The following is a 25,502-nucleotide window of genomic DNA, read 5'->3' as shown; positions in this document are numbered from 1 at the left end:
GATGAGGTGGCGACTTGTCCAGGGTGTACCCTGCCTTCCGCCCGATTGTAGCTGAGATAGGCGCCAGCGCCCCCCGCGACCCCGAAAGGGAATAAGCGGTAGAAAATGGATGGATGGATGGATATATATATATATATATATATATATATATATGTATGTGTGTGTGTGAGTATATATAGACTCTTGAACGCATCATAAAAAAGACAATATAACATACATCCATTAACGTGGACGCGTGTGAAAAAGTGCGATATATTTATCTGTACACTAATGCATTTATTTATTTATATATATTTATATATATATATATTTACTATATATATATATATATATTTATATATTATTTAGATATATTTATTTAATTATATATGCACCTTTTTGCTTTTTTTTTTATCCTGCACTACCATGAGTTTATATATATATATATATATATATATATATATATATATATATATATATATATATATATATATATATATATATGCAAGACACTTCACCCTTGCTCCTGGTGAGTGCTGGTTAGCGCCTTGCATGGCAGCTCCCTCCATCAGTGTGTGAATGTGTGTGTGAATGGGTAAATGTGGAAGTAGTGTCAAAGCGCTTTGAGTACCTTGAAGGTAGAAAAGCGCTATACAAGTACAACCCATTTACCATTTATATATATATATATACACATACACACATACATATATGTATATATCAGGGGTCGGCAACCCGCGGCTCTGAAGCCGCATGGGGCTCTTTAGCGCCGCCCTATTGGCTCTCTGGAGCTTATACAAAAATATATGAAAAATGGAAATGATGAGGGGGGAAAAAACTTTTTTTTTTTTATTTGGTTTCTGTAGGAGGACAAACATGACACAGAGCTCCCTAATTGCTATAAAGCACACTGTTTACATTAAACATGCGTCACTGATTCGAGTGTTTTGCGAGCACCGTTTTGTCCTACTAATTATGGCGGTCCTTGAACTCACCCTAGTTTGTTTACATTTATATCTTTCTAGGACGTGTTTTATGCCACTTCTTTTTCTGTCTCATTTTGTCCACCAAACTAATAACGTTGTGCATGAATGCACAAAGGTGAGTTTTGTGGATGTTATTGACTTATGTGGAGTGCTAATCTGACATATTTGGTCACTGTAAGCTAATTGATGCTAATATGCTATTTAGGCAAGCTATATGTACATATTGCATCATTATGCCTCATTTGTAGCTCTATTTGAGCTCATTTAGTTTCCTTTAAGTCCTCATAATTCAATTTATATCTCATGACACACTATCTGCATGTAATACAACTTTTTTTTTTTTTTTGGCCCCTGACAGATTTTTTTTTGTATTTTTGGTCCAATATGGTTCTTTCAACATTTTGGGTTGCCGACCCCTGATGTATATATATATATATATATATATATATATATATATATATATATATATATATATATATATATATATATATATATATATATATTTATATATTTATATATTTATATATAAATATATGTGTATGTATGTATGTTTATATGTATTTTTAAGATTTTAAAAAGTAAGAAAAAGAATATTTGTATTGCAAAGAATAGAAAGTGTGCTAAAGGCCAGAGTGGTGCAAAGCAGGTACAGAGTGACCTCTACAGGACAACTAGTGAACTGCAGCCAGGTCCCTGCCAGGCAGAAAATTAAAAATTTCTTTTGAAATATTTTCAAAAAGCTCCAGCAGCACAACAACTACATTGCAAACACTGAAATCTAAGGAAGATGAAATATCTGAAATAAGGCTGATATTTGCTTATTTTCTGTCTGATAAGATCATTCTTCTCACTGAGCAGATTTGATGTTAGAGTTTTTTACTTGTTTGAAGTGTTTTGCTCCTAAATGATCTCAGTGAGCTATTATAAGATATTGAGATTTTATGACCTATATTGAGTAAAACATGCATTAAAGTAGAATATCAAGTGTTGCAAAGCTATGTCATCAACACTCACAAGTAGAAAACTATTTTTTTAGAGTAATCATTTCTTATTTCAAGCATGAAAGAAAACAATGCTGATAGCGAGCGCATATCATGATGTGAAGATAATGGCACTAGCATTTACTTCATTTAACAATAGTTTCCAACTAAATTGAGCAAAAAGGTCTCTTTTTTTCATTCAAAAAAAGTGCACTTGTTATTAATGAGAATATACTTATTTGAAGCTATTTTGGGTTCGATGAGGTTAGGTCATTTGACTTGTTTAGGAAAGTCTTGATTTTTGTCGTTCTATTGGCAGATCATTTTGTTTAGTTTGGATAAAATAGCCCTCATTTTTGTAAATGTTTTTCTTGTTTTTGAACACTGACTTTTTGCAGTGTGTTTCTTCTCTTTTGTCCTGGATGTAGTATCCGTTAAACAGGTAAAATACATGATGTCGCACAGCTGCATGGTCTGAGAGGAGGACATGTCGTCCACTCGATGTAGTATCCGTTAAACAGGTAAAATACATGCGACGGACATGTCGTCCACTTGGAGCTGAACACGCAACAATCAGGGGAAAAGCTTTTTTGTGGCTTAGAACAAACAAACAAAGGTTCAATCTTCTTTGGCGAAGTGAAGAAAAGCAATCTGTGCAAAGAGGATGACAATCCACCTCTTTGTCTCCTCGCGGGATTAAAGTAAAGTTATCTTTTTTTTTGTGGGGGTCCAGCTGCAAAAGTGCAAGGCCGTTAATCTGGAAGTAATCCTCGCACTCTTGTCTCATTTGTTATCACTTTTCTTCACCGGATTTACAAGATGGCCGCCAGATGTGTCTCCCGGACTGGAAGAAAAGATTAGCGCTAAGCTAATGCTGGTTGTACGGATGAAAGTTTGGGAGGAGGAGCCTCCGCTCATCAGCCGCCAGATGCTCACACCTCTTGGACGTAAGTATTGGGACAGGAAGTCACATGTTACGACTTCCAAGATTGCACAACACAAATACAAGGTTGAAGCAACATGCTTTTTCACGACCTTTCATCAATGTCAGGTTGTGACGTCAATTTAACATTGAAATGTAGTCATTTCACAACCAATCAACACAAATACAACATTGAAACAACATTCTTTTGACGACGTTTGTTCAATGTTGGGTTATGACGTTGATTTGACATTGAATTTTGGTCATTTTACGACCAATATTCTGCGACACAAATACAATGTTGAAATAACATGCTTTTTGACAACGTTTAATCAATGTCCTGTAGTGACGTTGATTTAGCATTAAAATGTGGTTATTTCCCAACCTGTCAACACAAATACAACATTGAAAAAACATACTTTTTGACAACGTTTATTCAATGTCAGGTTGTGACGTTTATTTGACACTGAAATGTGGTCATTTCACAACCAATCAACACAAATACAAGGTTGAATTAAAGCTGCATGCAAGGATGGACGAGACCACTTGGGCTGCTGCCCCCGCGACCCAAGCCCGGATAAGCGGTAGAAGATGGATGGATGGATTATTACACAGAGAAAAATGTATATACACGTGTTATACATCAGTCTCATAGTAATAACAGTTGTAAAGTGGCTGGGGCATTTTATAAGGATGCCTTGGTGCCGCCATTTTGAGACTCTAATGCATTGTGAATGTCATGCAGTTGTTTTATTGAAGTGGGAATAGCAAACTTCCTGTTGATTTTAGCTGGAGGTTGTCAGTCTATGAAATATGGGTCTCAGTGAGACCTACATTGAGGTTTTTGTTTCATGTGAGTATGACATTTCTACAGTGAGTTAGAGGCAGTTTTGTCCGAGCAGGAAGCCGCCATCTTGTGACAACATTAGCGCAACTGCAACAGCGCATCGGTTCTTTGCGGGCTCATAAAATACAAACCGTGATAGTAATTAAAACTCTTTCATCAACTTTTAATCAGAAGGATTCCGTCTCCCTTCTGTGTTTATTAGAAGCGGAAATGACAAACGGCCTCAGAGGAGATAACGTTTGAAAAAAGCGAAAACATTTTAGCCAACTTTTGTGTTGAAGGGCGAATTGCAAACTTCCTGTTGATTTTAGCTGGGAAGTATGAGTGTATGAACTATAGGTCTAACTGAGACCTACATAGAGGTTTTTGTTTCATGTTTCTACGACATTGCTACTGTCTGTGTTTTCTTCCTAGGGGGCGCTAGAGCGCAATTTTGAGTTTTGGGTTTGGTTTTTTGATCAGATCGCAATTTTCGCCAGTCCTGATGCGTGTGTCAAATTTGGTGAGTTTTGCAGCATGTTAAGGGGGTCAAATTACAGAATAATAATGAAGAATAATAATAAAACCTTAGACATCGGTCCCTAAATAGCATGCTTTTTGATGACGTGTATTCAATGTCAGGATGTGACATTGATTTAGCATTGAAATGTGGTCACTTCACAAGCAACAAGGTGGATCCAACGTGAGACATCAAGGTTGTCACAAAGTACAAATACAACAATTTGGCAAGGTAGTTTCAAGGTGACTTTTAAAGGACATGTACGTCTAATCATGGTTGTCTCCACAACGACCACAATGAATGATGTGGCGGGCCACATTAAATAAAAGTGGCCCTGACTTTGCCACAGGTGACATCACATGAGGACCAGCAGGATTCCTCTTTCGCTTCTCTTCAGGAACAAAACGCCTCATGGCGAGCTGTCGCCGCCATTTTGTGTCTGCGCCAAGACAAAGAGGGAGGAGCCGTCAGGAGGCGCCAAGCAGACTGAATACAACAAGATGGCGTCGACATCCCACGACCACACTAAGCCAGTGTGAAGTCTCCCTCTGTCTTCCGGTCACTTCCATCATCGCCACGGCAACCTGGATGCGAGCGGACAGGATCGCGTTTGGGAGGCGTCCATTTCGGGGAAGAAGATGGCCGACTTGTCACATGTCGGGCAGGAAGTGCAGCCATGTTTAAAACCTCGCTTGTATTCTTTTTGTGACAACATGCTCATACAAGTGGAAGAAGAAGTGAAGCGGGCTTGTTGATAGGAAGCTTTCATGACTTCAGGGTAATTGACCTACAAAATAAAAGTTACCTCTGATAACATTTTGAGTAGACAAACCTTCAGAATAAAAGTGGTGTTTACCTCTGATAACATTTTGGGGAAGAAGGGCCTCCAAAATAAAAGTGGGGATCGTCGCTGATAACATTTTGGGAAGACAGACTTTCAGAATAAAAGTGATGATTACCACTGATAACAATTTGGGGAAGAAGGTCCTCCAAATTAAAAGTGGGCATTACCGCTGATAACATTTTCGTAAAACAGGACCTTCAAAATAAAATTGTTGCTTCCCTCTATTAGAATTTCAAGGAAGATTAACCTTCAAAATAAAAATAGGGCTTACCTCTGATAACATTTTGAGGAAGAAGGACCTCCAAAATAAAAGTGGTGATTACCGCTGATGACATTTTGGGAAAGCTGGACCTTCAAAATAAAATTGTTGCTTGCCTCGATTACAATTTTAGTGAAGATGAACCTTCAAAATAAAAGTAGGGCTTACCTCGGATAGCAGTTTGGAGAAGATGGACCTTCAAAGTAAAAGTTGAGTTTACCGCTGATAACATTTTAGGGAAGACGGACATTCAGAATAAAAGTAGTGTTTACCTCTGATAACATTTTGGGAAAAGTTGATCTCCAAAATAAAAGTGGTGATTACTGCTAATAATATGTTGGGCAAGAAGGACCACCAAATTAAAAGTGGGCATTACCGCTGACAACATTTTCGTAAACTGGACCTTCAAAATAAAATTGTTGCTTCCCTCTATTAGAATTTCTGGGAAGATTAACCTTCAAAATATATGTAGGGCTTACCTCGGATAGCAGTTTGGAGAAGATGGACCTTCAAAATAAAATTGGAGTTTACTGCCGATAACATTTTAGGGAAGACGGACCTCCAAAACAAATGTGGTGTTGAACTCTATTACAAGTTCGGGGGGGTGGACCTTCAAAATAAAGTTGGGGCTTCCCTCTATTCGAAATTCAGGGAAGATTGGCTTTCAAAATAACGGTGGGGCTTCACTCTATTAGAATTTCAGGGAAGATGAACCTTCAAAATAGATGTAAGGCTTACCTCTGATAAAAGTTTGGAGAAGATGGTCCTTCAAAATAAAAGTGGGGTTTACCTCTGATACAATTTTAGGGAAATAGGACCTTCAAAAATAAAAGTGGGGCTTAGTACTGATAGCATCTCAGGATGATGGACCTTCAAAATAAAGGTGGGGCTTACCTTACCTCCAATACAATTTTGGGGACAATGGACTTTCAAAATAATAGTGGGACTTACCTCTGATAAGGTTTTTGGGAAGAAGGGCCTTCAATATAAAAGTTTATCTTACTGCTCTAAGAATTTGGGGAAATGGACCATCAAAATAATAGTGTATATTATATTTTCTAGATTTCTGCAAGATGGACTATCAAAATAAAAGTGCAACTTACCTATTTTAGAATTCTGGAAAAAAGATATTTTCCAGAAGATGGAGCTTCAAAATAAAATATAATTTATCACTATTAGATTTCATAATATTGGACCATCAAAATAAAAGTCTGACAACATTTTGGGTAAGATCAAGAAAAAAAGTTCATGTTACTGCTTTGAGAATTCTGAAACATAGGCCTTCAAAACAAAAGTTAAGCTTACCTTATTTTAATTGTTAGGTTTCCAAAAATTGGACCTTCAAAATAAAAGTTACGCTTCCCTCTGTTAATTCTCTGGGAGCTGGACCTTCAAAATAAAAATGTAAAAGAGACAAAGGTCACAGCGTCTTGATGTCCTTACAGGAAGTGGACGCCAATCAGGACTTAACTTTGATGGAGGTGACGTAGAAGCGGCGTGCGCGCCCGCAGCCATCGCACATGTGACATCCAATACATCACTTCCTGCTTTTACAAGAAACATTCTCACTTTCATTTCATGTTCCATTACACGCCGCCTTAGCGCGCAATTACGCCGCGACACATCTTTCCGAATTATGTCCCACAGCGCCGTGGATGACAGGGATCAAAGACGGAGGGGGAGGGGCCATCAGGGGGAGTGGCCACGGCGGACTGAATAAATGTCGTCCTTGGCCTTTGTCAAAGTGACACATCCTTACTTTTGACATTTTTATCAAGCGTCTGCCTTCTTGTAGCTCATATTCTGCCTCATAAAAGTCATCTCAAGGTGCCCTATGGTACAAAAGCCACTTTTTACCCATCTTGTAACACTAATATGTTTCTACCTTTATGTGAATAAACCAGGGAACACTATCATCCTCCTTCCTGTTAGTATGTAGCTCACATAGTGTCGCTAACCTGTATTGATGTTAAAATATAATGTTAGCATGTAGTTCACATAGCTATGCTAGTGCCGCTAACATAGATGATGTTAAAATATAATATTAGCATGTGGCTCACATAGCTATGCTAGTGTCGCTAACCTAGATTTAAGTTAAAATATAATGTTGGCCTGTAGGTCACATAGCTGTGCTAGTGTCGCTAGCCTTGCATGATGTTAAAATATAATGTTAACATGTAGCTCCCATTGTTATGTTATCGTTGCTAACCTAGCATGATGTTAAAATATGTTGTTAGCATGTAGCTCACATAGCTTTGTTAATGTTACTAACCTGGCATGATGTCAAAATGTAATGTTAGCATGTAGCCAACATAACTATTTTATTGTAGCTAACCCAGCATGATGTTAAAATATGTTGTTAGCATGTAGCTCACATTGCTATGCTATTGTTGCTAACTTAACATGATGTTAAAATATGTTGTTAGCATGTAGCTCACATTACTATACTATTGTTGCTAACCTAGTATGATGCTAAAATATGTTGTTAGCATGCAGCTCACATTGCTATGCTATTGTTGCTAACCTAACATGATGTTAAAATATGTTGTTAGCATCTAGCTCACATTGGTATGCTAGTGTTGCTAACCTAGTATGATGGTAAAATATGTTGTTAGCATGTAGCTCTCATTGCTATGCAATTGTTGCTAACCTAACATGATGTTAAAATATGTTGTTAGCATGTAGCTAACATTACTATGCTATTGTTGCTAACCTAGTATAATGTTAAAATATGTTGTTAGCATGTAGCTCATATTGCTATACTATTGTTGCTAACCTAGTATAATGTTAAAATATGTTGTTAGTATGTAGCTCATATTGTTATGCAATTGTTGATAACCTAGTATAATGTTTAAATATGTCGTTGGCATGTAGCTCATATTGCTATGCTATTGTTGCTAACCTGTTATGATGTTAAAATATGTTGTTAACATGTAGCTCACATTGCTATGCTATTGTTGCTAATCAAGTATGAAGGTAAAATAAGTTGTTAGCATGTAGCTCACATTGCTATGTGGTTGTTGCTAACCCAGTATGATGTTAAAATATAATGTTAGCATGTAGCTCACATTTCTATGTTGTTTTTGCTAACCTGTTATTATATTATAATATGTTGTTAGCATGTAGCTCCCATTGCTATGCTATTGTTGCTAACCTAGTATGATGGTAAAATAAGTTCTTAGCATGTAACTCACATTGCTACGTTGTTGTTGCTAACCCAGTATGATGTTAAAATATAATGTTAGCATGTTGCTGACATTGCTATGTTGCTGTTGCTAACCTGTTATGATGTTAAAATATGTTGTTAGCATGTAACTAACATTGCTAAGCTATTGTTGCTAACCTAGTAAGATGGTAAAATAAGTTCTTAGCATGTAGCTCACATTGCTATGTTGTTGTTGCTAACCCAGTATGATGTTAAAATATAATGTTAGCATGTAGCTGACATTGCTATGTTGTTGTTGCTAACCTGTTATGATGTTAAAAAATGTTGTTAGCATGTAGCTCACATTGCTAAGCTAGAGTGTTGTTGAAATGTGATATTAGCATATCGCTCACATGGCGGTGCTGGCCTGAACTGCCACCTAGTGGCCTGGCAGGCACATGGCACTGCTTGCAGGCTGTGTGACAAGGTTAGCGAGGATGCAAGTGACTACAAAACAGAACTTGGAAGTCATGAGGTCTGCTGCTATGTCATCTCCACTCTCAGCTGAGATCTGCATTAGACGTGATAATGAAGAGGACAGCAATTAAAGTCAGGGGTGTAAAAGGAAGTGAAGACTTCTTTCTTCCCTGAGGGAAACATTTCTTCACACCTGAGAGCTCTGAAGAACATTCTAGGCGACAGGAGGATTCTACTCACCAGACAGGAGCACCCCCCCTGTCCCCCTGTGTTGTCAATTCTGATAAGACAGGAACCCCCCCCCCGTGTAGTCTCTTCTTCTCAGAAGGATCATTGAAGGAGGCCAAGTCAATATATACCTTTTATACCTGTAAGGTTCCCCTCAAGTTTACTCCATTTTGGATGTGTTATTATTATATATATATATATATATATATATATATATATATATATATATATATATATATATATATATATATATATATATATATGTATATATATAGCTCATCATAATAGTGTTCTCGTTACATTTGAACTGTTCTGAATTTTACTCCACTTTTTAAATGTGTTTTTTGTTTGTTTGTTTGGTTCTTTTTTTACCTATTGGGCTCCCCTCAAGTGTTGTCATTACATTTTAGCTGGTTGGAATTTTACTCCATTTTTTAATGTTTTCTTTTACTTTTTGAACTTTTAGGGCTACCGAAATAACTTTAAATGTTTTTAACAAAGATATCAATTCAATGGCTTTTGTACTCTTAATCATTCTCCAAGATTTGATTGATAATTGTAAAAAACATGAAATATGTTTACTTATTTGTACAGCAAATTATACTCAGGCGCACTTTGGACGCCTTCTTAAGAAGGGGATGAGGGAGTCCTTTGTTGATGACGTCAGTGTGGATTTGAAACGTGAGTTGGAAGATTTATACGTACAAATAATCTATAGAAAAGCCGAGATCAATGTCATAATGTGATTACCAAGAAAACCATCGTGTAGAAAATAAAGTTCACTGAACAATACAAGTTTTGTATCATCTCAATCTGTATATAATTTCAGTCAGGCGCGCTTCGGGCGCCCTTGTTGTGATGACGTCAGTGGTGATTTGGAAGATGTAGAAAGTTAAATCAAAAAACGACATTTTGTTTTAAGTTGCGCTACATCAATTTCTTTTAAATGTACGAAGTGTTTTTTATGACAGCCCAAATGGCGCATAGTTTAAATACATCAAGTTGAAAGGTAAGTTTGTTTTTATTGCGTTTTTGTTGACGAACAAGTCGGCAAGTTAGCTAGCTAGCATGTAGCATCCATCCATTTCTACCGCTTGTCCCGTACCACCACGTCTTAAAAGCTGCAGGGATGTGTGTCCTCGGAATTGTTTGGTGCTATTTTGTTAGCATAGGAAAATTAATGGAAGTTTATTTGTGATTGTTTATAGTCTCGTTGTAGCCTGATGTTAAAATGTGGCTTTTTTACTTTATTTTTTGTATATTTTAATACGTGGTAACTGTGGTTCCTCCTTTGCCCTTTTACAATGTGTGTCCTCATCTTCTTGTTTTGTATCAGGGTATGTGGCTCCTCTTCTCCTGATTTTCTGGGGTTCTGACTCTTATAAGTAGACGCAGAATTGGCTGCTGTGACGTGAGAAATTTGGCAGCCATCTTGAAGTGGTGATGAGGAGCAGGCGAGCAGCCTAAACTGACAGTTGACAGGTAGAAAACAAACGTGGTGTCCAGCGTTTTCCTGCTCAAAGGAGGAGACTGTTGAAAATAGGAATCGGGGGTTTACTTTCCACAAGTAACGTACTATTGCTTGTAGGGCTGGGCGATATATCGCGGGTTTGTCTCTGTGCGATATAGAAAATGACGATATCGTAATATTCAAGTATACATTCTCACGCAGTTGTTTTTAGCTGCGGGCATTACACTACAGGCTCTTCCCACTCATTCGTGTGTCTCCTTCTCACAGACAGCAAGCGCACAAACTTTCACACGTCACATACTGTCACGTCTTATACTAATACGCCCTCGCCCAGCAGAGAGGTAGCAGCGTGTTTAACGTTAGCTGTGTTGCTAGCGGAGTGTTTTGTAGCGTAGTGTTGCTAGCAGATAATACGAGAGAAAGAAGGTGCGAATCTGGTAACAAATGAAGGGATAATTAATTCCCAAGAAAAACAGCAGAGGGTCCATCGTCTGGCGGGAATATGTCAAATAAACAACTTTAATTTGTCAAGTGTGGGGCACAAGCGTTGCTACAAAAAGTAGCATTACTGCAAATATGTAGCATCATTTGAAAAGTCACCTAATAATAACTTAAAGAAATGCAGTTTTGATAAATTGACATAGTTGTGATTTCCTTTTCTGCATGAAAGTTGAAAAATAGCATATATTAATGCAGTATGAAGAAGAATGTTTTAATGTACTGTTTTAATGTAATGTAATGTTTTAATTATAAACATATAACCAGGTGTGAATGAATGATGGGTTCCCACTTCTCTGTGAGCGCTTTGAGTATATAACAATAGAAAAGCGCGATATAAATCTAATCCATTATTATTATTATTATTATTATTATGTAGACACATAGAATCATCATACTGTTGTGATTATATGTATCAAGTGTTCATCCAAGGCTAAAGCAAAATACCAAGATATATATCGTATATCGCTGTATGGCCTAAAAATATTGCGATATTAAAAAAAGGCCATATTGCCCAGCCCTAATTGGTTGTATTTTGTGAAAATAATATTACCACAGAGTTGAAAAGGAGCAAAGATCTTCGATATTTGTACGTGAAAATCACAAAGAAATCTTTTGACGGAGGATGACCCCCCTACAGGGGTTTGGTTTACAAACTTTCAGCCCCACCTAAAACAGAATTCACCAGCCGCCCCTGATTATGATGCATTCTCGTTTTAGGCAAAGTATAAGACAATACTTTCTTAACAGGAATAAGTCTTCAAGTAACAATGTTCAAATACTAACATTGTTGGATAAGACAGAATGTGGTTTTATTCTGAATCCCGTGAAACAGATTGGTGGTTTTAGCTGATACAAAGACTTTCGGGTGTTTATATATGTTTATGGTTAAGAATTTGGCAGACGCTTTTATCCAAAGCGACATACATAAAAAATACATATAAAACAATCACTGTAAACATGATCATTTAAGAGAAGAATGTGAAAGAAAATATCAATATAAAGTGTCAAGACAGAATAAAGTCTGCTGCTACAGCAACAGAGAAACAGTATATAAGATGTATAGATATCTAGTGCAGTGGTTCTTAACCTGGGTTTGATCAAACCCTAGGGGTTCGTCGAGTCAGCCTCAGGGGTTCTGAGGAGCCTCTGCCGCGGAGGTCAAGACAAACCTGACTCATCGTGTAAATAAAAACTTTTCCCTGTCGGCGTATTGTGGATACCCCCAAACAATGTTCCCTCTAATGTTCCATCTGATTTGCAGGTGTGTAATTAGTTGTGAGTTCATGCACTGTGTTGGTTTTGTTCTTTGAACAAGGTGATGTTCATGCACGGTTTATTTTGTACACCAGTAAAAAAACATATAACTTTGTATTGGATTTGAATTTTTTTTTTTAATTTTTCACTAAAGACGGGTTAGGTTATTGCGCATATGAAACTGGTATGGTTCGGTACCTCCAACAAGGTTAAGAACCACTGATATATTGTATTCATACATTGTTCATGTAGCATTTATCTATAACCTAATCATATTGTTTCTTCAATTTATAAATAGCTGAGCGTTTTTCCCCCCTTCTCTGGGATTATATTCCCAGTTTTGATCTGGGACATCTGGTCACTTATATCATATTAGAATATTCTATTACTGTTAAGCAAAGTATGAATAATAAAACATGTGTCCTTTATCATAGCTACACGTATGACAAAAAAGGGGGTGAAAATAAGTGGTATTCAGTGAGGTAAGATGAATGAAATGCGCTGACAGTTCATTGCTCCTGCCAATTGAATTGCACTGATTGGAGTGGATCACCACTCCAAGATGGCGGCCCCGCGTCTCGTCAGCGCCAGTAGGCACTAGTGTTCAGTGCTGCGTACCCCTAGAAGATGTCTGTGAGTGGCTCCTCTTCCTCCTCCCTTTTCGTTTGGGGAGGTTAAATACGTTTTGTTTTTATATCAATCTGTAGAATTTCACTCAGGCGTGTTTCGGGGGGCACTGTTGTGAGTGGTGACCTGTGTTGATGACGTCTGTGCTCATTTGGAAGATGTAGAAAGTTAAAGTTAAAGTACCAATGATTGTCACACGTAAACCAAAAAACAACGTTTTGTTTTAAGTTACGGTTAATCAATTTATTTTATTGTATAAAGCGTTTTTTATGACAGCCCAAATGGCACATAGTTTAAATAAATCAAGTTGAAAGGTGAGTTTTTTTGTTATTGTGTTTTTGTGGACGAACAAGTCGGCAAGTTAACTAGAATGCAAGCTAGCATGTTGTTGTAGCATGTGAGAATGCAAGCTAGCATGTGCCACCGCGTCTTAAGCAGTTGATAAACAGCTAAAGTGATTTGTGTCTTTGCAGTTGTTCGGGGCCGTTTTGTTAGCAAAGGAAGACCTGTAAATTAATGTAATGACATTTGTGATTGTTTATAGCCCCGTTGTAACCTGAGTGTTGGCGCTAGGAATTTTCAAAACCCATCAAGTCTTAAAAATGGGGTCCCACAGTAAATTTTTGGCGTCACAATTTTTTCTAAGCGTTTTGAAAACAAATGATAAATGTATGCATTTTCCTGTTGTATCTCACATTCTATATTGTGTTTTGGAAAAAGGTTGTCATAAACGTTACTTCATTCATTAAAAGAATAACACAAAAGAAAACAAATGCAGTATTTGTGATTGATAAAACTTTCAGCGAATCAAAATTTAAGATACTGTACTTGAAAGTGCTTTACTTTGAAGTCGGCCAATAATAAATAATGAATAATTTGACCCGGCAAATATACCGTATTTTCCGGACCATAGGGCGTACCGTATTATAAGGTGCACTTACCAAGAATGGTCTATTTTTAATCTTTTTTTCATATATTAGGCGCACCAAATTATAGGGCGCATTAAAAGAGTCACGTTATGATTTTTTTTCTAAATGTAAAAGACTTCCTTGTGGTCTACATTACATGTAATGGTGCTTCTTTGCTCAAAATGTTGCATGGATGATGTTTTACACATTATCTTCAACTCACTTTCTGACAGTCTTTTCAGGATGCGCTGTTTTGTGGGCGCTCTTATTTACGGGCCTCCACTTGGACAGCGTCTTCTCCCCGTCACCTTTGCTATAGCGTGCAAGGACGGGAGTGGAAAAAGTGTCAAAAGATGGAGGTAACTGTTTTAATGACATTCAGACTTTAATTCAATCAACAAAGGAGCAACCACACCAGAAATGTGTCCTGTGAAAAACCGTCCGACCGGAACTCTCTAATAATTAAGATTCCTTGGGTGAATAATGTAAACTCACTACACCGGTATTTTTTAGCACTTTCTTGGCGAGTTTACTGACAGATATAAGTAAGAACTTTACACTACATTATATTGGAAATGGCACTAAAACATTTTGATAGATTTTCTGCGCTGTTATGTTCTATATTTTCAATGGAACATTTAAAATGTTGGTGTCGTTTACTTAAGACTTATCTCTTATGTTTGACTCCCATCTACTGGTCACACGTATAACTACACCCTGTTCCAAATAAAATAGTGTCGCGTCCCGGAAGAGTTATGGGTATTTGTTCTGTTGTGTTTATGTTGTGTTGCAGTGCAAATATTGTCCCAAAATGTGTTTGTCATTGTTGTTTAGTATGGTTTCACAATATGGCACACGTTTATGACAGTGTTGGCTTTGTTTACACGGCCACCGTATAACATGTGACATGTATGAATGTTGAGTAAGAATGCCCTTCATTCATTTGTACATGGGATACCGTAAATCAGTATCATCACAGAAATTGGCCATGATCTTACAGAATGATAGATTTTTGGACATCTTCAATCCAAGACCATTTTCACCACTTCCACCGCTTCTAAAGTTTTGAGGTGGATAAAGGCAAGTTTATAATCCGGTAAATAAAACACCGGCAATAATCGAAACGGTCTTCCGGAATTCTGCGTCCTCTCTAATTCCTTTCTGATTTCAATGCGTAAAAGGATGCAAAAAGTGCGTTAACGCCAACACTGCGTTATAGAGCACAATTAGTACGCAAGGGAATTCAAAGTGATTTATAGAGTATTACAAAAAGACCCCAAAAAAAAAAAAAAATCATAAAATGAAAAAAAAAAAGAATAACCAAATTATTTTAAAAAGAGTGATAATCCAAGTTAAAATCAAAGAGCCCAGAAAATAAAGCGCCATCTGTAAAATGCACATGAAATAATGCTGATTTCCACTATAAATAATAACATGCTTTCACAGTGTTGTGTTTGCTTCCAATCAGCCTTCATGCTCATCATGCCTGTGAAGATGCAGAAGAACTCCCAGACGGCTCACTACATCGAGCTGGGGGGGTATCAGTACTGGCCGGTACTGGTTCCTCGTGGTATCCGCCTCTACACCTACGAGCAGATCCCGGCCTTCCTGAGGGACAACCCGTACATCACGGATGGATACAGAGCCTACCTGCCCTCCCGGCTGTGCATTAAAAGGTACAACATTTTCAAATGTGGATCATAAAATATGAATACCTGTTTGGGGTGCAGCCTCTTCATCCTCTCCAATGAGACGGTGAACATTTGGAGTCACCTGCTGGGCTTCCTGCTTTTCTTCTGCCTGGCTGTATACAACATGGTCGTCGTGCTGCCGGACATGGGCGCCTCCAAAGAGGACTACGTCATCTACTCCATCTGCCTCTTTTGCTTCCAGGTGTGTACGCCGCACAACTCCATGTTTGCATACATACATACATACATAATTGTATATATATATATATATATATATATATATGTATATGTATATGTATATGTGTATATATATGTATGTATGTGTGGGAAAAATCACAAGACTACTTCATCTCTACAGAACTGTTTCATGAGGGGTTCCCTCAATCATCAGGAGATTTTAATGGAAGCATTCAAATACAATGGTTTGTATAGGGCACAGAGTGGGTAGGTACAGGCAGGCGTTGGGGCGTGGTGATTGGCTCATGTGTTACCTAGGAGGTGTTTCCGTCTGTGACGGCATGTTGATATGATTTCACTGCGCTTATTGAGGGTTGACAGGTCTGGATGATATATAATAAACAGTTTCTTTTTTAAGCATAGGTTGCATCTTTTATTACCACTGTTGTAAGGTGTGCTGGATGCAATAATTTGCCATGTTATTGAATATTCAACATCATTGTCTTTGAGGTTCCAAATGTGCTTGCTGAGTTCTGTAGAATTCCGCAAAGTCTGGTTTCTAAAGGAGGCCTTGTGATTATTCCATCTGGCTTTAAACGCTCCTTGGTTAATCCTACGTATGTGTCGGATGTGCTAATGTCCTTGCACGTTACCTTTGCTTGGTAAACGACTGATGTTTGTAAGCACCCCCCATTGAGAGGGCAATCAGGTTTCTTGCGGCAAAGAGAATACCAAGAAGCGCATATGCCAAATCTTCAAAGAGAACGGCCTGCGGAACCCCTAACAAAATTCAACAGGAAGTTTGCAATTCCCCTTTCAAACAAAAGTTGTGTTGAAACTCACTTTTTTCAAACATTATCTCCTGAGCGCGTTTGTCGTGTCGGCCCCAAATAAGCACAGGAAAGGGATTGAACCCTTCTGATTAAAAGTTCATGAAAGAGTTTTAATTACTGCTCTGGTTTGGATTTTATGAGCCATCAAAGAACCGCTGCTCTACTGGTGGTGCGCTGCTGCCGTCTCAAGATGGCGGCACCCTGCTCAGACAAAACTGCCTCTAAGTCCAAGTAGGAATGTCAGAGACACATGAAACGAAAACCTTAATGTAGGTCTCACGTAGACCTTTATTTCATACCGTGACCACCCCCAGCTAAAATCAACAGGAAGTTTGCCATTTCCCCATTCAATACAAAAGCTTCTCCATTCGCAATACATTAGAGTCTCAAGATGGTGGCACCCTGCTCAGACAAAACTGCCTCTAACTCCCAGTAGGAATGTCAAAGACACATGAAAAAAAAACCTCTACAAAAACCGGGGCGGTTTAGCTCGGTTGGTAGAGCGGCCGTGCCAGCAACTTGAGGGTTGCAGGTTCGATCCCCGCTTCCGCCATCCTAGTCACTGCCGTTGTGTCCTTGGGCAAGACACTTTACCCACCTGCTCCCTGTGCCACCCACACTGGTTTAAATGTAACTTAGATATTGGGTTTCACTATGTAAAGCGCTTTGAGTCACTAGAGAAAAGCGCTATATAAATATAATTCACTTCACTTCACTATGTAAGTCTCACTTAGACCTATATTTCATACAATGACAACCCCCAGCTAAAATCAACAGGAAGTTTGCAATTCCCCCTTCAATACAAAAGAGGGTTATAAATACTTGATCCCGTCCATCGCTGCTTGCAGCTTTAATTACAGTTTGTCCCTCATAATGTGTACAAAATAATAGGTAGGTAAATGACACAATATGTCAGCAGACTAATTAGGGGTCTTTTTTTGTTTACTTACTACTAAAAGACAAGTTGTCTAGTATGTTCAACATTTTATTTAGGGACTCAATGAGAATAATAAACATATGTTTCATGTACACTAACATTTTTTGTTACAATAAAGACAATAATGACATTTTTTGTGGTGCCCTTTATTTGGAAAAGTATCAAAATACATTTGGTACCAGTACCAAAATATAGGTATGAAGACCACCCTATGACAAATACATGAAACAAACATTTGAGCTCTGTATCCAGGGAGAGAAATGTTCAATGTTAATGTTGAGGACAGGAAGTGTGCGCTGACGCCATTGTTGCTCCCCAGCTGTGCTTGCTGTGCTCGGTGGGCTACCACCTCTTCTGCTGCCACCGCTCGGAGAAGACCAGCCGCCGCTGGATGGCGCTGGACTACGCCGGCGTGTCCATTGGCATCCTGGGCTGCTACGTGCCCGGGGTCTTCTACACCTTCTACTGCAATAACGTGAGTGGTGTGCCTAATGTTGTGTCCTGTGTGGGCGTGGCTTGGGTCCAAGCCGCATCACTAATTCAATCAAGTATTAAAAAAGCCTTTATGGCCTGGCAAGCATGGCATGTGACGCCCACCGGCTCTCTACTTTTATTTATGTGCTGCTGGCGCGCTGGGCTCCTTGGCAGCGTCTCAACTGTTTTGCCCCCAAGAACGCGGATGAAATCTGCTGCAGCATCAAAGCAGATGGCGGCCCCATATGATGATCACACATCTCAGGAAGGAGCAACAAGACCTCCTGTCTTCCTGCACGCTCCCTCATATAGCCATTATTAGCATTCAAGTGCAAGTTACTCAACATGAGGACTAGAAGAAGAGTCCCATCATCAAGTGTTGATGTGTGTGTGTGTGTGTGTGTGTTACAGTACTGGCGGCAGGTGTACTTGCTGACGGTGCTGGCCATGGTCCTGGCCGTCTTTTTCGCTCAGATCCACCCTCACTACCTCAGCCAGCAGTGGAAGAAGCTGCGCTCGCTCATCTTCTGCTCGGTGGCCTCTTACGGCCTGGTACCCAGCATGCACTGGGTCTGCATCCACGGCGGCTTCTCCGACCAGCTGGTGCAGGTGACACATCCTCTTGGGCCCGTATAGCTGGGATTAGCTGGTACACGCATTAACACCGTCTTCTCTTCCAGGCCTTTGTTCCACGTGTGCTGCTCATGTATTTGATGGCAGGGATGGCTCTCATCTTCTTCTTGTCCAAAGTCCCAGAACGCTACTTCCCAGGTATTATCTACTGTACTATTCTATACTTCATTATATTATTTACTGTAATATTCTATACTTCAATATATCATTAACTGTAATATTTTATAAAATGATAAATGGGTTATACTTGTATGGCGCTTCTCTACCTTCAAGGTACTCAAATGGCTTTGACACTATTTTCACATTCACCCATTCACACACACACTGATGGCGGGAGCTGCCATGTCAGGTGCTAACCACCACTCATCAGGAGAAAGGGGGAAGTGTCTTGCTCAAGGACACAACGGACGTGACGAGGTTGATAGAAGGTGGGGATTGAACCAGGAACCCTCAGGTTGCTGACACCGCCACTATCCCAACTGCGCCACGCTGTCCCTTCATATACTTCAATATATTATTTACTGTAATATTCTATACTTCAATATACTTTTTACTTTTATATTCCAGACTTTAAAATATTATTTACTGTATTCGACACTTCAATATATTATTCACTGTTTTATTTTATACTTCATTATATTATTTACTGTAATATTCTATACTTCAATATATTATTTACTGTTTTATTCTATACTTCAATATATTTTTTACTGTAATATTCTATACTTCAATATATTATTTACTGTAAAATTCTATACTTTAATATTTTTTTACTGTAATATTCTATACGTCAATATATTATTTACTGTAATATTCTATGCTTCAATATGTTTTACCGTGATAATCTATACTTCAATATAGTTTTACTGTAATATTCAATGCATCAATATATTTTTACTGTAATATTTCATTGTTCAAAATATTATTTACTGTATTTTACACTTCAATATATTATTTATTGTAATATTCTATACTTCAATATATCTTTTACTGTAATATTCTATACTTCAATATATTATTTACTGTAATATTTTATGCTTCAACATGTTTTACTGTAATATTTCAAACTTCCAAATATTATTTACCGTATTTTACAGTTCAATATATTATATACTGTAATATTCTATACTTCAATATATTTTTACTGTAATATTCTATACTTCGATATATTATTTACTGCAATATTTTATACTTCAAAATATTATCTATTGTAAAATTCTATACTTCAATATATTTTTTACTGTAGTAATCTATGCTTCAATATATTTTTTACTGTAATATTTCATACTTCAAAATATTATTTACTGTATTTTACACTTCAATATATTATTTGCTGTAATATTCTATAGTTCAATATATTTTTTACTGTAATCTATACTTCAATATATTAATTACTGTTTTATTCTATTCCTCAATATATTATTTACTGTAATATTCTATACTTCAATTTATTTTTACTGTAATATTCTATACTTCAATATTTTTTTTACTGTAATATTCTATACTTCAATATATTAATTACTGTAATAGTCTATACTTCAGTATATTATTTACTGTATTCTATACTTCAATATATTTTTACTGTAATATTCTATGCTTCAATATATTTTTTACTGTAATATTTCATAATTCAAAATATTTTTACTGTATTTCACACTCCAATATATTATTTACTGTAATATTCGATTCAATAAATTTTTACTGTAATATTCTATACTTAAGAATATTATTTACTGAAATATTTTGTACTTAAATGTATTATCTAATGTAATATTCTGTACTTCAATATAGTATTTACTGTATAAATGTTATACTTCAATATATTAATTACTATATTTTATACTTCAATATATTGTATACTGTATTATTTTATACTTCATTACTTTACTGTAATGTAATACTTCATTATAATATGTACTGTAATAATCTAAGGCAATATATTATGTATTGTATTACTGTATAATTCAATGTATTATTTAATACTTCAATATATTTACTGTAATATTTAATCATTCTTTATATTTACTGTAATCTTTTATATTTCAATACATTGGCTGGTATCTTATACTTTATTATATTATTCCTTGTATTACACAATATTTCAATATATCACTTCCTGTATGATATACTTTAGCATTGTTGGTGTTAGCACACTTTTTGTGACTTTGTACACATGAAAAGTAGAAGGAAGAATATTTCCAGTAGTCGTTATATTTCCAGTAGTTTTAATATTTCCAGTAGTCGGCGTGTCTCCGGGATGCATATTTTATTTGTATTTGTTTTACCAACCCTGCCTTCTTCGGGTCAAAACTCCAATTTGCTTGTTTGTTTTTTTTATGTGATGGATCATGGCTTTCTGCCGGTGTTTTGTTCTGTTGATATTTTCTGGCTCAAATATCCGTCCCCGTTTATTGCGTTTGTATTGGTGCTACATTTGGCTGAAAGGTTTCTCACCGACACATCCTGCCTTAGTTTGAGTGGGAGGGGCTGTGGAAAGAAAGAGTTGATGGTGAACACGAAGGTTGAACTTCATCCTGTGCCATGTCTCCAGTAAATGACTTGTTTTAGTGTTCACTTATATCTCCTGCTGGATGGATCCACATGCTTCCAGGATGGAGACAGGCTAGCTGTTAGCTTCAAGCTAGGCAGCCCAAAACATAGTTTGCAGGTGAAGAAATAGTAAAGTGTTGGAGAAGGGGCTGACAAGTTAGCAATATGTTCATTCTTTTATAGGTGACCAAGGCATGATGTATTGCGTAACGTTGCAGGGCAGCTGAACTACCTGGGCTCCAGCCACCAGGTGTGGCACCTGCTGCTGCTGCTCATGCTGTACTGGTGGCACCAGTCCTCCTGCTTCATCATGGCCTACCGGCGGAGCCGCCCCTGCACTCCCGGCCACAATGTAAGCTAACCAACCACTCCATATATGGTCATTTGTACCAGGTGTCGCTAGTGAGTGCCAATTATTGCCCTGGACCACACAGGAAGTGACTGAATCTTTTTCACTAGTGACGTAACGTAGTCTGCTGTGTTTCTTCCTACACGTCTTCTTTCCCACCAATAAAAGAAGATTGTCCTCACAATTGTCAAATAATGTATTTCAAGTCACCCTTTAAAAAATACACAGTCTTCACCATCAGAGCACTTGTGAGGATAAGGTGCTAGCAATGCTGCCAACTCGCTGGCAACGCTAACAGAACTTGTTAGCAAAGTAAACAGAACTTGCTAGTGACGCTAACAGAACTTGTTAACACAACGCGATAGCAAGGCTAACAGAAATTGTTAACAGAACGTGAAAGCGACGTGAACAGTACGTGCTAGCAACGATAACAGAATGTGTTAGCAACATAAACAGAACTTGCTAGCGATGTTAACAGAACTCACTAGTGACGCTAACAGAACTTGTTAACAGAACGCGCTAGCAAGGCTAACAGAAATTGTTAAATGAACGTAATAGCGACGCTTAGAGAACTTGCTATCAACGCTAACAGAACGTGCAAACGGCGCCAACAACTTGCTAGCGACGCCAACAGAACTCGCCTTGCTAGCGGCGCCACCAGAACTTGTTTTAAAAAGACGTGGAGTGACTTTCACAGCTCAAACTTGTGAGGAAGAAGAAGAAAGATGACATTTAACATGAAAAGTCCAAATAAAAAGTGGTTAGCGAGGCCAAGGCGCTCCCATAAGGCTTTGCGGTGCTAAATAAAATTGTTGTTTAAAATGACATCTTGTCAAGTTGCAGCATAAAAAGAGCTAGAGTTTGAAGTCCTTGATCCTGGACAAGAACAATGACAGGAAGTCACTGCTTGGAGGGAAAAGGGGCGGCGCCAAAGGGGTCAAGCTCCCCGTGCGGCGCCGCCTGCTTCTGAGGTCCGTCGGGGACGGCCGTGTCTGAGAAAGGCACGGCACCGAAGTCGTCCATTGCTTTGCATTCCCAGGACAAGTTGGCGTCCTGAGGACTGAAGGGTTTTGCTCCAAAGGGGTCCAAGAGCTGGTCGTCCTTCCCTTCAGCGATGGTCACGTCCACGCTGATGTTCTCCTTGGAGTCGCAGGTGCTGAGGAACTCGTTGCTGCTCTGAGAGTCTCGCCGGCCCACCTTTTTGTGTCTGCGGACTCTCTCTGGCGTGCGGAACGCGGCCTTGCCCGTCTTGCGCCCCCCGGTGGGCGTGCCGTGGTGGCGCTTGCCATTCCCCCCGCCGCCAGGCGCCTCTTCTTTGGTCTTCCTGTGGCGGGACGACAGCTTCTGGAGGCTGCGCTGCTTCAGACGCTGCTGCTGAGGACCAGGAGAGTCCTGGAAGGACGGCCGGAAGATGTCCTCGGCGCTGCGGGACGTGGTCGGGGGCGGAGGGGCGGGGCCCGGCTCGAAGGGAGAGAAGCCAAAGATGTCAATGCTCTCCGGGGAAGTGGGCGGGGTTTGTCCCGTGGCGTTGTCCGTCCCACTCCTGCTGGACTTGGACAAGTTGCGACTGAACGGAGCCTTGATGAAGACGTCCAAGTCGTCCGCTTGTCGGGCGAAGATGTCTGCCTTCTTGGACACACCCAGGAAGGGAACCGCTCCAAAAACGTCCACGGAGGACGCAGCTTTCCTAGCGCTGAGCAACTCCTGATGGAAGCCACCTGGGCGACTTCGCTTGACACCCGCGTCCTTCTTGGACACCTTCTGGACTTTGCGCTCACAATTCTCTTCGTCTTCCTCGTCCTCAGACTCCATCAGCAGTGGGCGTTGGCCCAAGGTCTCAGGCTCTGTCTCCTCCTCTTCTTCTGGCTCCTCCTCCTCTTCTGGCTCCTCCTCCTCCTCGCTGCTTTTAGGCGAAGGAGGGTCCGACTCAAAGTCACTCTCAGAATCTTCGCCCGCCTTAAAGTTCTTCTTCCTGTCCACCAGCTGATTCTCAACGCCAGGACCTGCCGGCACATGAAATATTATCGATCCAAACAAGGACATGAAATATTATTGATCCATAAAAGAACATGAGATAAAATCGATACATACGAAGACATGATATATTATCGATCCATACGAGAACATTAGATATCATTGCTCTATACGAGGACATGAGATATTATCGATCCATACAAGAACATGAGATCAAATGGACCCATACAAAGACATAAAATATTATCAATCTATACGAAGACATGAAATATTATCGATCCGTACGAGGACATGAAATATTATCGATTCGTACGAGGACATGAAATACAGTCAATTTGTACGAGGACATGAGATACCATCGATCCATACGAAGACATGAAATATTATCGATCCGTACGAAGACATGAAATATTTTTTATCCGTACAAGGACATGAGATACCATCGATCTATACGAAGACATGAAATATTATCGATTCGTACGAGGACATGAGATACCATCGATTCGTACAAGGACATGAGATACCATCGATCCATAAGAAGACATGATATATTATCGTTCTGTACGAGGCCATGAAATATTATCAATCCGTACGAGGACATGAAAAACAGTCAATCCATACAAAGACATGAAATACCATCGATCTGTACGAGGACATGAGATACCATCGATCCATACAAAGACATGAAATATTATCGATTCATACGAAGACATGAAATATGGTTGATCCATACGAGGACATGAGATATCATCGATCCATATGAGGACATGAAATATTATTGATCCATACAGGACATGAAATGAAAATAGTTTAGTTCCAAAATTACTTTTTAAATCCCAGATTTTATATTTTTAAATGTCCTCAAAGTCCCCCCATCTTGAATGTTTGCCAGGAAGCTGGTTAGACCACGGCCATCATCATCAGTATTGTCATTGTTATTATTATTATCATCATTACAATTATTGTTATTAATAGAGTTATGATTCAGAACCTCCTGCTGGGTCACTAAGAACATGTCCACTTCCAAACAAGAAGGTTTTAAGACACAAGAAGTGCAGAAAAGACATTTATTTAGGATTAAAGAATAAAAAGGTATAAAAGTTGCTGACCCTGCCTTCCCTTTGCTGGACAAAAAGCTCAAGTGGAGCATTAACATCCCTTTGGTTGCAGGACTAATGTCAGCCAACAGTGCCATCAAGTGGCCAAACCACATAAAGACATCTTTTATTTCAGCTAATTACTATTTCATACATGTATATTGACATTAGTTGTAATGTACATCATGTGGTACTTAACTGTTTAATACTTTTATATATAAAATAGTTGTAGTGTACTTAACATAGTACTACTGAGGTAAAACTGTTTTAGTGTACATCATCTTGTACTACTGAGGTAATTGTTTAATACTTTGATATTGACAATAGTTGTAATGTACATCAATACTACTGAGGTAATAACTATTAATACTTTGATATTGACAATAGTTGTAATGTACATCATGTAGTATTACTGAAGTAATAAGTGTTTAATACTTTTGTTTTGACAGTAGTTGTAATGTACATCTAGCACTACTGAGGTAATAACTATTTAATACTTTGATATTGACTATAGTTGTAATGTACATCCTGTAGTACTACTGAGGTAATAGCTGTTTAATACTTTTGTTTTGACAATAGTTGTAGTGTACATCATGTAGTACTACTGACGTAATAACTATTTAATACTTTTATATTGACAATAGTTGTAGTGTACATCATGTAGTACTACTGAGGTAATAACTATTTAATACTTTGATATAGACAATAGTTGTAATGTACATCCTGTAGTACTACTGAGGTAATAACTGTTTAATACTTTTGACAATAGTTGTAATGTACATCATGTAGTACTACTGACGTAATAACTATTTAATACTTTTATATTGACAATAGTTGTAGTGTACATCATGTAGTACTAC

At 38.3% G+C, this 25,502-nt stretch overlaps 2 protein-coding genes across 6 annotated transcripts in view; one reads left to right on the top strand and one right to left on the bottom strand.

Annotated features, from left to right (window-relative positions):
• The first annotated feature begins 10,009 nt into the window (after positions 1-10,009).
• On the top strand, positions 10,010-21,755 carry paqr3a (progestin and adipoQ receptor family member IIIa). 4 transcript variants are annotated; one of them, XM_061904949.1, is made up of 8 exons: positions 10,010-10,175; positions 14,161-14,286; positions 15,396-15,603; positions 15,658-15,820; positions 17,885-18,040; positions 18,451-18,648; positions 18,720-18,810; positions 21,441-21,755. In XM_061904949.1, exons 3-8 carry the CDS (start codon positions 15,401-15,403, stop codon positions 21,581-21,583), a joined length of 954 nt encoding a protein of 317 aa, XP_061760933.1. In that variant the 5' UTR covers positions 10,010-10,175; positions 14,161-14,286; positions 15,396-15,400; the 3' UTR covers positions 21,584-21,755. The 4 variants fall into 4 exon arrangements, with proteins under 4 accessions (XP_061760933.1, XP_061760931.1, XP_061760930.1 ...); XM_061904947.1 differs by lacking the exon at positions 14,161-14,286 and adding an exon at positions 10,503-10,648; XM_061904946.1 differs by lacking the exon at positions 14,161-14,286.
• bmp2k (BMP2 inducible kinase) overlaps positions 21,754-25,502 on the bottom strand; it is a 90,014-nt gene continuing 86,265 nt past the window's right edge. For both annotated transcript variants that reach the window (XM_061904907.1, XM_061904915.1), the window contains exon 16: positions 21,754-23,574. In XM_061904907.1, the coding sequence (XP_061760891.1) occupies positions 22,472-23,574 (1,103 nt within the window). In that variant the 3' untranslated portion in view covers positions 21,754-22,471. The remainder of the gene's footprint in view (positions 23,575-25,502) is intronic.

Source organism: Nerophis ophidion, linkage group LG01, assembly GCF_033978795.1.
Source record: "Nerophis ophidion isolate RoL-2023_Sa linkage group LG01, RoL_Noph_v1.0, whole genome shotgun sequence".
Classification (NCBI taxonomy): domain Eukaryota; kingdom Metazoa; phylum Chordata; class Actinopteri; order Syngnathiformes; family Syngnathidae; genus Nerophis; species Nerophis ophidion.
The sequence above is the reverse complement of the archived record's forward strand: the minus strand, read 5'-3'. Positions and strand labels throughout refer to the sequence as shown.